We start from the raw sequence: 15,559 nt of genomic DNA, 5'->3' as shown, positions 1-15,559 counted from the left end.
ATGGATGTCTTGGCTAGTTATAGTATATTCCAGGAACTCCAGCTTGTCCACGACACCGGCTACTTCTCAGCTTTGCCATCCTTGGAGGAAAACTGGCAGCAGGTGAACCATTTAAATTACTCCTGTAGATCTCTTTTTTTAAGTGCAGGCAGTCGGTGCGTTGGGGCTGCGTTTCTGACTTTTATTTTTGTTCTTTAATTCACGGTTGGCTTTTTATTTTTTTTTCTGCGTGGGTAGACCTTTAAATCTCTCTTTTAAAAAAAAAWWWTWWTTTTTTTTTGCAATGAAAAAACTGAGCAGTCACCTCAAATCTGTCGCCTTCAGCCCTTTCTAAGCACGCTCGGCAACACCTGAGATCCGGTGAAAATCTTGAGGGTTTTGTGTTTTTTTAGGGGGGGAGAAGGAGGGATGACTACTATTTTCCTTTTATTTTTCTGCTTAGGTTTCTTTTTTGCTTATTATTGTTGTCCTTTTAAGCAAGGCTGCTCCGTTCCAGCCAGCACTGACAACTGGCAGCTGGTGGAAACGGAATAAATTGTTCTTATTTTCAGGTAATTAGTGCAACGTCAATAAAAACCCCGGCTTAATTCAGGGCTGTGGGGTGGCAGGTGTGTGTGGAAGGAGTGGTGAAAGGTTTTAGGTTAGATCTGTAAGGAGGGAGGTGACTTTTTTATATATGTTTTTAGGAGGTGGCAGAAACGCRCTCTTAAAACAATGATGCCTTGGGCTGGTTTCCGTGAACAGCGTSTTTGGAGGCACCACAGGGTGAATGTGTAGAAGGGATTAGCGTGTTTTTAAAGCGGGGAAAATCAAATCTTCTGAATATATTAAAAATGAGATTGGTGGCATGAGTGGTAATACCAGGAGTAGGTTAAGAGAAAGCAGTTGTGTAGCATTAACAGCGAACCCAGGTGCTTGGGGCTGTAAGTAGTTCCTAGCTGGGATACTGAGGGACGAGAGAAGATATCCTGCTCGCTATGGCAGGATGTCCGAGCTAGCGCCGTTCCTGCGTRTGGTTTCTTGGCAGAGGCCATCTGAGAGCGGAGCTGCTGTAAGCGAGTGCCTTTAAAAGGACAAGACAGCCCAAATCGGCGTGTTCTGCGAGCAGAGTGAAGCGTGGCCGGGCTGACATGTGGAGCTCGTGCAAGGACCGTGACAGCCTCGTGTTGAGGGACACGAGCTCCTGGATGTCCCCGTGCGGGAATGGGTCCCCRCGGAGCGGGACACCCGCTTGGTCCCGGGGGTGCCGGGGCTCCGGCCAGCTGCATCGTCACAAAGCTTTACCACAAAGCTGGGCTTGTTCTGGGCTCAGCTTTGTGTCCCTGCGTGTGCGCGCACGCCGAGGGGGGCTTTATTAGCAGCCGCACGCGGGGTTGCGTTTGCAAAACCCAACTTTGCTTTATCCTCCGAGGGGGGTGGGGATGCTTTTTGTCATTGAGATGCAGCTCCAATGTCCGTGATGGTCGCATCTGCTTTCCCTTTATAATTTTAACATGCCAATTAAACTGAATAGGTTAATATCATTAAAAAGAGAGGAAAAAAAAGAAAAAAACACCACACGCACATTTAATTCCATAGTGTCATTATTGCTGAATCAGTCACGTATTAATAGCAGCCCAGACAGTCCGAGGCGAGATAATCTGTTGACACAGCCAGCACGCTTCAGGCAGTGTTGCGCGTGATACCCTGTCTCCTGCTGCCGCGTTCTGTGCGAGGAAGAGCAGCAGTTTGTTTCGCTACTCGAGCTGCTCGAGCACGCTGGTAGGGCGAGGAAATCTAGAGGAGCTCTCTGCTGGTTGAATCCCACGGACTCGTCGCATACGTTTGAAAGGAAAAGTTGCACATAATTTATTACATATCCCCTCATATCCTCATGCTGGGGTATGATGTTTCAAAATCTGCCCTGTGCTTACGGTGTTTTTTCCTCTATTGCTGCGTGGCCTTTTTGCAAACAAGGCAGTGGGGGCAGTCAGAGCTGGTTCGTGCTGTCATGCAGACTTGGCAGACCCAGTGACACAGAGACCCCAATTTCATTCCTCTGCATCGCGTTCGAATGCAGCCAGGGCTTGGGGTTTATTCACAGTGGACAAGTGGAAGCGTGTTTTTCTAAAGGTGTCCCTTAAAACTGGCAGCACCCCTGGGAATACTGCTGAGTGGGCACTGCCTGATCCCTGCGGGAGCCTCAGCACCGGGAAAGCAGCAGCTTCAATTTGAAGGGAAAGCACTTGAAGTGCTCGTCCCTCCATGCTTCTGAAGGGCTCTGCTGCAGTATCTGGGCCCCACGGAGGCTCCGGAGTGGATCTGCTCCCAGCAGCGAGGCAGCCCCTGCGGGAGATCACTCAAGAGCCCCTTGAAAGGGGAGAAGTCAACGCGTGGGTCAAGAGCAGGCTTCCCCATGGCATGCGAGCTCCAGGTGTCTCGGGATTAGCAGACTGCTGGCGTGTCCTCAGGGGGAGGTTTGTGGGGTCCTTGCTCGCTCCTGGGGATGGTGCCTGCTGCTGCACCCTGCAGCTACACCCTGTGCCCCCAGAGAGCTTGACAGCGCCTTTGGGTGACGCTCTGGTCCTGCGCTCTCCCGAGCCCGGCCCGCTTTCTGGGTGCTCGCTGGGCAGCACAGAGCTGGGGCAGTTGCTCGTGTTTCCGATTGCGAAACATCGATCGGGGGCTGCAGGGGCAGGTTGCTAAACACTTGCACTTGGCTCATCTTTCCTCTTTTTTCCCTCCCCAGTGCAAGGGAAGTGTGGGCAAGTTTGGTGCCTGCTCTGTTGACGCATGGTGCTGGAGAGCACTCTGTGCGTTCACATCTCAGGCCTTTGCTGTGTGTTGGCAGACTGGGACGCCGCGTGTTTCTGCCCGGTGCTGCTTTCAGCCTAGCTCTAGTGTGACCCGTCCGTGCCGTTGTCTGCTGTGAGGAGCCGGCTCGGCGTTTCAGAACCCGTTGCGGGGGATTTTGGCACCTGCATCTCTCTGTCCTTGTGCAGGGCAAGGATCCCTGCTCACATGTGGCATTGCTCCTGGGCTGCCCTCTGATGTGGCCTTCCCGAGATTGGAACCAGAGCGCAGGGGTGAGGACAGGAGCGTGCCCTGTCACCCTGCAGGTGAAGGGTGTGGGTCACAGGTGGGGATGGAGCTGTGAGCAGCGCAGTCCACGTGGCTGCACGTGGTCCCGCTGCTGGGGTGCCGTGCTGCAGAGGGGAGTGCAGGGGGTGGGATTTGGGCCGGGATTGACACAGCAAGCCCCGGCATGGAGGAGACCTTTGTTTTGCTGCTGGCTCTTTGTGTGTGTCTGAGCCCACGGCCGAGCCTTAGCTCGCCCCTGGCCAAAACGCCCGGCAGCAGCGACGCGCAGGCACCGTCGTCTGCGGGCTGGGAGCCTGAGCTGACCCCTCTGCCAGAGTGCTCTGCGCTTCCTGCTCCCTGCGCGGCGCGCATCCCGAAGTGACTCATCCACCAGAACTCTGCTACATCTTAATTCGGACTTCTCTTTGGCAGACGGTCATTTTGAGGCCTATAGGAAAAATTTCCACTGCTACTGGAAAGGAATAAATCACACAGGAGAACATTCCCGCCTCCCCATCGTCTCCATTGTTCTACTTTAATGGCATAGTTGGCCACTACATAAACCAAACCATCTCTTCTAATACTGCTATTTCATCTTGGTTCCAGTCGCAGTGTAACACATTTCCTAAGTGCTAATAGTACATCGTGCCTCCTGAGAATAACGTGCAGTGATGGTTGACTTCCAAGAACAGCCACGTGTGTAATACAGTGTGTTTCAGGCTCCGGGCTCTGCTCCGCTTGTAGCTGCAGGTTCACTCCGTGTGCTCAGGGCAAGCTCCTGTCGCCGTGAGAGGGGAATGGAGAGAAAGACAAACCAGAACTGCTCTCTGTATTGGTTTTTGATCCCTTATTACAGATTCTGCTGTTRTAAATGATTGTTTCTTGGCGCTGTGGAAGTGTAGAGCCCTGCAAACCACCTTATAAATGTTAAATAGCTGATTTTGTGTATGACTTACTGCATGTGATTTTTGAAAGGGGGTAAATGTCTTTGTTTAATGCACAATCACAGTATGCGTGCTAAATTAGAAAATATTTTCTCTTACTTGATATGCTTTAACCTTTCTGCCCCCCCAAGCCATCCGTATTTTTGTGTCCTACTAAGCAGGCAGAAGATACCTAAAAGCATACTGCATAAAAATGTTAATCTATAACTAGTTTGCAATGTGATACTTCCACGTGGAAATGCCAGGAGGTCTTCAGTTTCATACAGTAATTTCACACTTATGCTTTCCAAGGTGGAGGCAAACAGTCTCTTCTGGATATGCTCAAATTCTTTGAAGCTTTGTCAAATGATTCCTCTCTGAGAAGGGTCCGTTGTGCAGGTTCTCTGTCCTGTGTTAGGAAAGATGTTGCTGGGGAGAGAGAAGGAAGCTGCTTCTGCTTGAATCCGTGGCTGAACAGCGTTGCCTGTGACTGTCTTTCTGAAACAAAGGCGTTCTGCTGGCTGGCTGAGCAGCACTGGTGCTGAGATATGTCCCTCTTATCTCGCACCGAGTCTGTCACGTCCCGCAGAGGGAAGACACACCGTAAGCTTTTGATCACCACGCTCAAAACCTCAGCAAAAGTTATTCGCAGCTCTTGTAACTAATGGATATTTTCTCTTTGATGATGAAGCTGAGTGTCAGAGTTGATAAAGATGGTTTTAAGTGTGGTGCTGAATCCCTCTTGCTTTCCATTCAGTTTCTCTGGGCTCCCGGGTACCTCCTGCCCATTCCCTTATGTGAATGTGCAGCACCCTCCCGACTTTGTGACACCCAGCAATGCCCCAAAGCCGGGAGGGCTGTTTCTGTGGCTCTGTGCAGGCTCAGGTCCCTGCTGCACTCCAGCCCTGAGGTTCCTCTCCCCACAGCTCCTCTTTGTGCTATTGATAGCAGCTTCTGTCTTCATCCAGATTAAATTGGGGTTGAATTTCCATGGGTCACAACCACAAACAAAAAGAGCTGCCAGGGTAAGCACCTCCCTTCCTCCCCGTTCCTTCAACGTGCAGAACAGGTTTGCAGCGTAGCTGTTACCCAGCAGTGCTGCCAGCCTCGTGCTGTCGCCTTCAGGACCATCCTGCTTTCCTTCCCGTAGCCTCAGCCCTGGCAAGTGCTGCACATGTTCTGCATGCTYGGTGCTCTCTTGGCTGGGTCTCCTTCCCAGCACTGCCACTTTGAGATCAAAAATCACATGCCTGGTTCCCCAAATACTGCAAGATTGTCCTTTAAAAAAATGATGTTCCTTTCCCTTTTGTTGCTTCTCAGCCACTGAAGATTTCTTCTATTGTCTTTTTCCCAACCAAAGGCAGTTTTTCCAGGTGGGCGGGTGGTGGCAGGAGCCCTGAGGAGGTGGCAGCTGTGGTGAGGGTTACAGCGCGCACTGGGTACTGACACAAAAGCTCGTGTCAGGGCAACAGCGGCTGGGAAGGAGGCCGCTGGTGTGGGTAGGTGGGGGCTGCCAGCAGGGCTCGAGGCTCGTTGCCCTTCGTTGGACAAAGTGCTCGCTCCTTGTGCCCAAAGAGAGTTGCGTGTCTTGGATCGCACCAAAAAGCTGGTCCTCTGCTTCTCAGTTCTTCAGTTACAGCATTATGGTAGGAACACCTTCCCTTTTTCTCATGGCGGTGATGTAAAGATAAATATAAAAGGTTTAAGGTGCTTGGTACGGTGGAGGCAGGAAGGGCTTGTTAGGTGTGTGAGCGAACAGCCCCCAGACCTGCTATCACAAATGCCTACCACTTCAGTGCACGCACTTGCAGTTTTACGTGCTGAAACTGCAGGACAGCTCCCCTCCCTGAGAGCCTCRGCTAGGCTCAGGATTGCCTGTGCTGAAATGCCTGAAAGGTAAACTTAAATCCCCTTCTCTGAAATCTGTGCCACCTTTGGGACAGCTTGCACATCAAACTCCTTTGGCCTCACTCTCTGAGTTTTTAGGAAGTGTCAGAGTGAGATTGAATGTAGCAAACTCGAGCATGAAGGCAGGAAGTTTTGCGTGCAAAGGGTTCAATATATTAACAAGCTCTGTTGCTGTTAGTGCTTTTAGAGCAGGCAGCCCTTTGCTCTCTGTCCTTACACACAAAGGGCCCTGTCTGATCCGGGGTGCTGCTGCTGGGTGCGACTGTGTGCATGGCTGTTGGTYGGGGCGCTATTGAGGTGCATCTGACAGCAGTGCCAGGCTGGAAAGCACACGTGGGGATCAGGAGCTGCTGCTTTGCCAGCACTAGGCAGGTCACCACGCGAGAGGCGAGCTCAGGAGCGCTGTGATGGATGGGGAGGCACGCRAAGGAGAGGCAGGCTGGCTTGTGTGGAGCTCTCTGGAGACGGGCCGGTCCGGGACCCAATTTCCAAGGGCTGCCCTTGAATCTGCAGCCTCCCGAGGTTGGTGTTAACAGGCTGTTGGCATAAGAGTGACCTTCTGAGCACCATGGAGCTTTGCAAACAAACGTGGCATGGAGACTGCCATCGATGGAAGGATCTCCATCTATTTAATTAAAAGAAGAGAAGAAGGTGGAAGCAGGGTTTGTGTCTTCTGGACAGGGTTGTGTTGCCCACTTGCTGCCTCTGCAGCTCTGACAAAGCAATATTCYTGCGTCCAAAGTGACGGGAAATCAAAGTGAAAATGACTGTTTGTTTGGATTGTGTGGTGAGGAGAAATGCATGCGGCATGACAAGTAAATTAGATTTAAAAATGCTTTCACTACTAATAGGCTCATATGCTGCTAGGCATTTGATTCCAATCCTGACTGGCTGACGAGCAAAGTTCATTCTCCAGCAGGAGGAATGTTTGGGGRCTTGTAAGCGTGGGGTCCCTTCCTGACTTGTCCAGCCTGCCACCCCACTGCGCTGGGCAGCCAGGGTCGGGAACAGCCCTCAGCCTCCTACCTCCCTTTCCAAACAGAGTTGGAGGGAGAAGAAAGGAACCGGCGTGAGGAGATCACTGTGAAAACGTTCAGTGGGTGGAAGAGCAGAAGGGGTGCGAGCTGCTCCATCACCCGTAGCTCGGGTGTGGAGTTAGAGGCCCCGCTCCAGATCCCTGCTCCACTTGCTCTGCTCCAGTGTGCGGGGCTCAGGGCTTTCTCCTCTCCTCGTGGCTCGCAGCGGTTCACCAGCCCCACGGGACTCACTGCCTCGACAAGCTGCTGAAAAGCGCCCTGTGATCCTCGTTTGCTGCATTGGTTTTTGTTTCTTTGCTTTCTTTTGGCCTTCCGTGTCAGCCTGGAAAATTTACACCCCTCTGAAGAAAACATTCCGCTCATCTGCAAGCCACTAAAAGCTGCCGTGTGAGTAATAAAATATGGAAAAGGAAGGGAGAGAGGAGCAGAAAGATGGAGCTGGTGGTTCATATGGAAAGCATCAGGCCAGAAGTGGCTTTGTTTCCGACATGTGGATGGTGCAGAGGCTGCAGTTGCTGCTGAGTGGAAAATCTGTGCCGGTGAAAAGAAACCTCCTTCATTAGTGGCTAGCTCAGATGGGGAGGAACTTTGGTGCCCACTGCTTTTAATTTTAATTTTGTTTACATTTTTAAATAATAAGGGAAAAGCAAAGGGCACTGGACTGACTGAGTGAGATTATGACCAGTTTCAAAAAAGTATCTTTTCTCTCTCTGAKGCTTCTGTCTTTGTTCAGTCTGGTTTGCCACAGCTCTTCCCCAGCTGTTGATAAATTATGTTCCAGAACCTCAAAGAATTGTAAAGACTGTGAAGTTAATAAATGCCTTTTTTTTTTCTCCAAGCATGATACTTTTTTTTAATGCATTTTGATCATTTGAGTAAATGTAAAGCTGTGTTTTAGACTATTTCCATACAACCAGAGAAACCAGAAGCTTGTTTTTGCTGCTGAGAAGAGTAAATCTGATGCAACCAGGAGCCTCTGAGAGTTGAGCCTTTAAGAAGCCATGAAGGAGCAGGGGACCTGCAGTAAATAATGAGAGTGAGGGGTGTCTCCTGCCTGATCAGACCAGAGGAAGGGAGTGATAACAACAGCCAGAGGTCTCTGGTGTCTTGGAAGGAGAGTGAGGCTGCTCTGGGTGCTGGAATGAGCTGGTGAATTCGTTTGTGAGGTGCTTGCTTGTGAGTCGGAGCATTTGAGGTAAGTGGATGTCACATGGTGTTGTAGAAGCACATTCTAGGGCAGTTTCCAACCATGTATCCCAGGAAAACAGCACACTATAATGTTCCTTTTCAGAGCATCTCTTGGCTTTCCTGACTTCCTCCAAAGTCAGAGATTTGTATGTACAACATTTGGAAGGTAGAAGGGCCTCCTTCAATCTGGAGGTTTTCTATAGGGAGTGTGTCTCAACATTGGTGGCCCAGTTCAGGTCAGGAGGAGCTTTGCAGTTACTGTCGTTGAAGATAGCACCAAGCCACTGAGGCACAGGCGCAAGTCCCTCGTCCCAGCGCTTTCCTGAATGAAGATGTTTTCCTGCATTAGTGCCTCAAGCAGGTACAGTGCTCGGGGTTAAGCAGAGCAGCTCGTGTAGCCCCSTGTGTGCTCAGGTGCCTCCAGGGCTGCTTGGCCCACCACCCCATGCTGTGCTCCTTCCAGGTCCTCATGCTATTCAGTCAGCCTTGATCTGCTGAGTATTTGAGAGAATTTTGTGCTTTCCAAGAGTGCTTCCTTTATTAATCTTTCTTSAGTACCACCGGGTTTTAATATTGTTGTTTATTATCTTGAATGCCTGTTAAATTGGACACGGGATGGTTACCCTGAATTGAGGGCTCCTCCTCGCTGGGACCTTCTCACCTCATAACCTTCGAGCTGTGAAGGCTGAAGCAGCTGCAAGGGCTTTAGCTGTGAGACCTTGTAGTTTGGTGAGTTAGAGTGTTTTGTTTGAGCAAGCAACTTGCTGGACACTGCGCTGTGATAAACACAGGGGTTTCTGCATCCTATTTCTGTATGTTTGATTGGAGCAGATGAGGGAGATCTCTGCTACTTTTCCTCCTTGCAAGCAGGGCAAATAGCACACACTTCACGGAGGGGTTTCGCATGAGCCGGTGAGTCCGATGCTGGGCCTGACTGGTGTGGGCTGGCGCAGAGTGCCGAGTCCCCGCGGTGTCACCCTGGGGTGCGCTGGCCCGGCCCCCACAAAGCCGCCCGACACCTTTGAGGAGATCAACACAACCCCCAGATATCGCCAGGATGTGGGATAAATATCAGGATGTGGGCAAGAAGGAGCACGCCCATTGTAATGGCCTGATTAAAACAATATCGTCGTTGTATGGCGCTCATAATCGTGCTTCCAGTGGTAGCTGGGGGTGGAAATATTCTCAAGGGGCAGAGTGAGCGAGTGCATTTTTTAACTGTTGTGCAATAGGTCCCTAGGTTGTGCTCTAGCTGCATTGGCTTAGTTGTGCTTTGCAGTGAGCGTGGCCTTTGGTGTCCTGTAAATACCATTTCTCCCCCCACCTTCGGCTCGTGAATAATGGACACCAGGTTAGAASAAAACTTTTCCTTCCACGGGTGGGTGGGAGGTCGTGAGCTGCCCTCCTCAGTGCGAAGGATGTGCCCTGGGTGCTGTGCTGTGTTATTTCAGATGAAGGGAACATGAGGGTGCGAGGAGACCTTGCTGAACTCTGAGTGTGCCCTCTCCAGCACTGCAAAGTGGGATGGCTTCTGGCGTGGGCACCGCTTCCCCCGCGACGCTCTTGCCCATCTGTGAAACGAAAACAGATGTTTCTGAACAGCCTCAGCCTGTGCGAAGTCTGAAGGATCCCATTCTGGTTTCCCCTCAGGCCTTTCATATCCTGCACTGGAAACCAACCTGAAAGCGGGTGTAAAGGAGTACTTAGAGGAGCCTTTTGTGTGATTCTGTGGGCTGTGTCATTTAGGGATGAAACTAAATGATTAAAATGACCCTTTYTGGCCTTAAAATCTGCTTCCTTAAGTCCACTTCAAGGTCTTTTTGCTGTATTTTAACGCAGCCAGAGCCRTATTGTGATTGCGAGCCACATGTGATTGCAGGGCACACGTGTGGGCCCCTCTGGGCAGCCAGAACTACACGTTTCATACGCAGAACCCATCGTGCCCTCCTCTCATGGACCTCAGGGGTTCCTTGGGCTTCACCCCACTCAGAGCTGTGTGCCTCGGGGCTCCTTTTCGCACTCCTTACCTGTATTAGCCCTTTCAAGGACTTCTAGCTAACGATGAAATGAGAGCCGTGCTAATTGCCTCGTGATTTCTCTTGAGTCATGTACAACAGACATGATGAAGAGTAGTAAATACCCTCGACCTTTGTAGTTTTGCTCTGCTTCCTGCCTTTGCATTCCCTCCTTTTTCCTGCTGTGTCAGGTGCTAAGAGTGTATCCCCCAGATCATATCCATCYTCTCTGTTCTGTCTTTCTTTTCTGACTTTTCAGTCTTACTGAAGATCCCTGCCTTGTATTTAGTGTGCGTGTTTTGCTGCTGTTTCTTCCATAAATGCGTTGATTTGTCTGTTTGCAAATTGAGGCTCGTGGATGGATTTCCTGCCCCTGTGGGGGTTTCTTTATATACAGCCTCTCTCGGCGAGCATCACAAAAAGCACGAGCACTTCCTCCGCGAGCCCTTTTCCCTGCTTTTCCTCACAATGAAAGCTTTCTATCAGCTTCCTCAGTTTTCTGATTTGTTCCTACTAAGTATGTTTTTGTAGTTGAGGGGCTGCAATTCATCAAAGTAACCGGAAACACAGAAAAAAAAGATGCCAAGATTTATTTAGTTGGTTTGGCAGAACAGATGAGCCTGGAAATGGGAGGGGAAATGGGAAAGGGGCTGCTGGTGGAGCTCGCCGGGAGCTGGTTCTCAGTGCTCGCTGCTGGCAGCAGGTAGCAGCGTATCTCAGCGCTTTAGAGAGCCTAAATACAACTTGCTGGTGGTCGGAAACCAGGTGTTCGTACCAGTACCTGGCAGAGTGAGGGAGGTCGCTGCTGATGGACTTGCTTGTGCCTTGCTTAGAAAGCAGTATCTGTTTGCTGACTGTTAGTTAAAGGCCATTGGGTTTCTTGTTCTTGTGGTTGCTGGGTGCGGGGCGGGAGTTTAGCCTGGATCTCTTGGAAAGGCCCCTTGTATCTCTGCCCGGAGGCAGCCCAGCACTACGCCTTCCTTCATCAAGGGGAGCTGTTSAGGGATGCGATCGGGATGGGCAGCCCTGGCTGCTGCGTCCCCCTAACACGCAGTGTCTGGGGGGGAGGGAGCCCTTCCCACCGCTCCCGATGCTGAGTCAGTGCTGGGCACGCAGCTCGCGCCTCGTCCCAAGGCCATGCAATCGATGGAAATAATTCCTCCACATTCAAGTGGGGTCTGGCCCGAGCCCAAGAAAGGCAGGAGCGGGGCCCCGTTGCCTTAAAGGAGGATCTGACAGAGCCGCTAGCGCAAGGCCGAGCTCGGGGGGTGTTCTGGCTGCTCCGAGCTGCAGGGCGCCCTTTGCTTTCCTTGGATTTTAACCGTCTCCGGTGCTGCTGTGGKGCAGCTTGGGCTGCTCGCGTCGGGCGTTGCAGAGAAGGGTTTTCCTGGCATTTGGGGTGTGCGTCGTGCTTGCCCTCCTGGACGGGAGAAAACATGCATACCCCRTGCCAGCTTTTAGGAGGTACATCCACAAAATAGTGCTCCCCAGCAAAAGGAATACAGTTGTTCTTTTGGGTAGAAACCACGTTTTTAGAAGGGTGGGCTCTCACCTCGTAGCGTRCAGGGATCAGATGTTGAAGTGGGGCTCCCGGCCACGCGGCTGCATTAGCGCTTTAGCGAGCACAGATGCTTCCGTCGCTTGGGATGAGCAGGGAGAGATCCTGCTGTGAGTGGCTTTAAGGGGTGTCTGTGTGAGGCTTGGAAAGAGCCAGGGCCTAAATAATGTATTGTTGCTAATGATCCCGCAGAACAGCATGTAAGAAGCCAAATGCTTTAGTAGGAATTAAGGGGTAAGATGAAGAAAGGATCTGCTATAATGAGGCATGTCACCGTGCCTAGGACTTAATGGTGTGTTTGCAGTGGTGCTCATTGTGGGTGTTTTCCTCCAGTTAGTGACTCCTGGAAGAGGTGAAAATGCAGGGAGACACAAAAGATTCCCATCCAGGTGTTAATGAATGCAGAAATCCAAATTTAGAGGTAAAATATGAGTAAGAAAATTACAGGAAGGCGTTACAGTGTGTGCGTACGGTATGTGTGTGTACAGTGAGTACATTTCAGTAGCGGGGAACACCAGCGAGGAGGGACTTTCTCTTTTGGTGCATCGTGCCAGTGATCTTGTGTCGTGTCGTCCCACAGTACCAGAATAAGCTGAAGACCCCAAACCGGCAGCTTTGCAGGTTCCTTCACTGCCTTGTGCGGGCTCAGGCTTTCCAAGAGCACTAACGGAGCGGTCTCAGCAGCAGGAGGAACACACGGTTTCCTCCACGGCRCAGAGGTTGAAGGCGTTCAGGTGTCTGTCTGGTTTGATGGCTGAGCCCTGAGGTGCCGGGATGCTGCCCAGGGAGAGCAGGGGACTGTATCCTGTCCCTCCGGGAGGGCTGTATCGGGTCGCTTCGGGAGGCTGGGACAACGGTYGTCTCTGAGAGCAAGCGGAGAGTGGAGCTGGAAGAGGGCACCAGTCCCCCGATCTCCATTTTAATTAAATTTCTTCGGCAATTGTCTTTCTTGGCTGTGTAGCTGGGGGAATGTGGTCTAGCCGAGAGATTTTGGCTGCAGATTTGACAGGAATATTTCTCTGGGCCAGATCCTTGCATTGCGTAAATTAAGATAACTCCACTAGCAGTAGCGATTTACTCCTCGCTCCGAGAACCTGGCCCTGGTTTGGAGGCAGCGGGCAGTGTCGTGTGATCTATTCTTTTTAATTTTAGCCTGTCTAGACGCTTCGGGAGCCCCTCTCCGGGAGCGTTGGTGCCAGCAGCCAGGGTAGCTCCGTGCTGCTCCGGAGGGAGCAGCTTCGGAAGTGCCGCGCGGGACGGCCGGGTGCGTGCGCAGCCCCCACGCTTCCCCTTCCCTGGCGTGGCTGTGCTCTTGTGCTGGGAGAGGCTCCCACGGGGATTTCTCCTCTGTGGAGGGGAGACRAGTGGTTTTTTGCTGCTACTTCTCCTTAAATGCACATACGCTTGACTCATTCTTCGCAGCTGATTTTACGATATTTGCTCTTCATCAAGTCCCGCTTTTCGGAGGCGTGTTGTTAACTACCTGCTTATACATGCCTGTACCCAGCAGGCAAAAGGGAGGCTTTGTTTGGCGTCAGAAAAAAAGCTTGAAGGTAGGGAGCCTAAAGCCACGAGAAAACAAAATTTCTTCTTGAAACAAACAAAAACACCCACAACTTGCAGGGTCTCACATGATTCCTGAGCGTTATCCATACCAACGAAAGTGAGACATTGCCAAAAACGCGGCTCGCACAGAGGTGGGTGGCAGGTTCCTCATGCAAACCAGCAGTTTTGAGAACAACATTTTCCTCTGTGACCTGCCGTAGGAATTTTGTCCCTTTCCACATTGCTCAACAGAGGCAAGAACTTGCAGCCATRCTCCTGTAAGGAATTCTGGTATTTTAAGTATTTTGGTATTACAGGTGTTATATTGATAATGCTGCTGTATTGATCACCTTGGTCTTGGCCACCAGGGCCGTCTGGGGGGGGGTTGGATTCTAGCACCACGTCCYCTTGTTTTCCAGTCCTTTCCCTGGGGGAAGGGTATCCTGTGCTTTATACCTTAGCCTGCAGGAAAGATGCTTGGAAAGGATTTCTCCGTGTCCTGCTGTCTGCCGTGAATCTCATTTCTGCTTTCATGGAGTACTTCCCACTCAGTACCTGCTGGCTCTCCCGTTTAAAAATGCTTCCCTGCAAGCTCTACCTCTGTGCCCTTGGAGAGCTCCTCAAGGAGCCACCGGCTACTGGAATGTGCATAAACACACAGCTGCGGAACGGGAGAGGTTTCCTCTTTGCTTAGAAAGTGAGCAAAACATTGGTAAGGCCGGAGCATGGAAGGAAAACACATGCAGGATGGTTTTGTCTCCAGCCTCCCTGCAGACGGGTGTCCGTGACCTTGTTCACAGGATCGGAATGCTTCAGAGACTGCACGTGCTCGCTCTTAAGTGTAGGGAGCAACCGAAGGTGGCCTTTATTTTTCCATCTGATAAACTGCAATTGCAGGTTTTACTTACAGAACACCGAGTAGTCTGAGGAGAACACGATCACCTTGATATTCTGTTTATGAGTAAAAATGGCATGAGGCGAAGAAAGCTCTTAGCTCTCGCCTAAAGAAGGCTTGCAGTGCAGATGTTGCTTCCAGGAACGCTCCGTTGCTTGTGGTGGGCAAGGGGCAGAGCCCGCAGTGCTGCAGCTTCCTCCTTGGCCGGGGTGGGACTCGGTGCCGGGCAGCAAGGGGACATCGGCAGAGCAGCAGGTACCTCTGCTCCYGACAGGGAAGGGGCCGAAGCGTTTCACATGGAACAAATCCCACGTGTGACTCGCACCACGCGGCGGCAGGAGGATCCCTGCTGGGATGCCCATGCTGTGCTCCCAAGGGCTGGCACCATTCCAKCCCTTGGGTGTTTCTCTCCCGTGCTCAATCCCAGCAGCCGGGACTGGTGCAGATCCCTCAGCCAGCCCCAGGCCCACCAGGAATTTTGGCTCTCGTTTCAGGTCTGATATCATCCCAACCTCTCGGGAAGCAGCAGAGTGCTCCCAGGAATGCTCCCCGCAAAGCAGAGACTCTCCGCCTGTGGTCTCTGGTGCTGCTCCTCCTCTCCCAGCATAAGGTTATCTTTGTATGTTCATGGCCAAAATAAAATTGCAGCTCCCGAAAGCTGTAATTTGTACTTGGGGGAACATGGTGTTTGTGTTCAGCCAGCGTGGGGATTGTACCAAAGCACAGTGACAGAGGGCTGGAAATGTTTGGGATGGCCATCGCCGGCAGCAGACTCCACCTCTGGAGACCTCAGTTGGATAATATTGATAAACAAAGTGACAGGGAGTGGAGGGTTGCCCTGTGAGGAAGGGAGATCCCTGTTCTCCAGCACCAGAAGTTGTCCTTGCTCCATGGCAGAGCCCAGGTTCCCCTTCCCACAAGCCAAGCCCGGAGAGCCTGGCTGCGGTTTCCCAAACTGTGGCTTCGGAGACCTCATCCCACCTCAGAAAGACAAGAGAGGGAAGGAGAGGCGCACGGCAAAGCCACGAAACGGACTTGTCTTGGGAGGTACCATACAGGCTTAGGTAGATGTGACAAAGGAAAGTCTGGGAGAATAGGACACACTTAYGGTAAACTGCTTTTTTTTAAATGTCGGAGTTGGAAATACGCCAGATAACATGTCCGCTGTTTGGATTACAATGACTACAATATATCTATTTCCTCTTGGAAGATATTTCCTCTTCCTCCTTGGTGGCAAAGGGCTCTTGTTTGTTTCCTTTCTGGAGAGCAGGGAGGGMCCCCGGGCCCTGGAGCGCATGTGGAGCTGTGTGTGGCACTGGGGCTGGAAGGATTGGAGTACCTTGGGCTTGGCATCTTCCAGAGCTCAGTGCCATCGCTTGGGCCCCTTCATTCCCGGGAAAGATGTGTGTCGAGTCAGCTCGAGGTGATTC

General features: G+C 51.5%; 1 protein-coding gene across 2 annotated transcripts in view; it reads left to right on the top strand.

Moving 5' to 3' along the window:
• Nucleotides 1-15,559, top strand: part of KLF7 (Kruppel like factor 7) — a 40,941-nt gene continuing 25,382 nt past the window's right edge. For both annotated transcript variants that reach the window (XM_026049957.1, XM_026049949.1), the window contains exon 1: nucleotides 1-102. In XM_026049957.1, the coding sequence (XP_025905742.1) occupies nucleotides 1-102 (102 nt within the window). The remainder of the gene's footprint in view (nucleotides 103-15,559) is intronic.

The sequence above is a fragment of the Nothoprocta perdicaria genome, unplaced genomic scaffold (genome assembly GCF_003342845.1).
Source record: "Nothoprocta perdicaria isolate Ctin4 unplaced genomic scaffold, notPer1 scaffold_11, whole genome shotgun sequence".
In the NCBI taxonomy this organism is placed as follows: Eukaryota; Metazoa; Chordata; class Aves; order Tinamiformes; family Tinamidae; genus Nothoprocta; species Nothoprocta perdicaria.
Note: the sequence above shows the minus strand (reverse complement) of the source record. Positions and strands in the feature narration are given on the sequence as shown.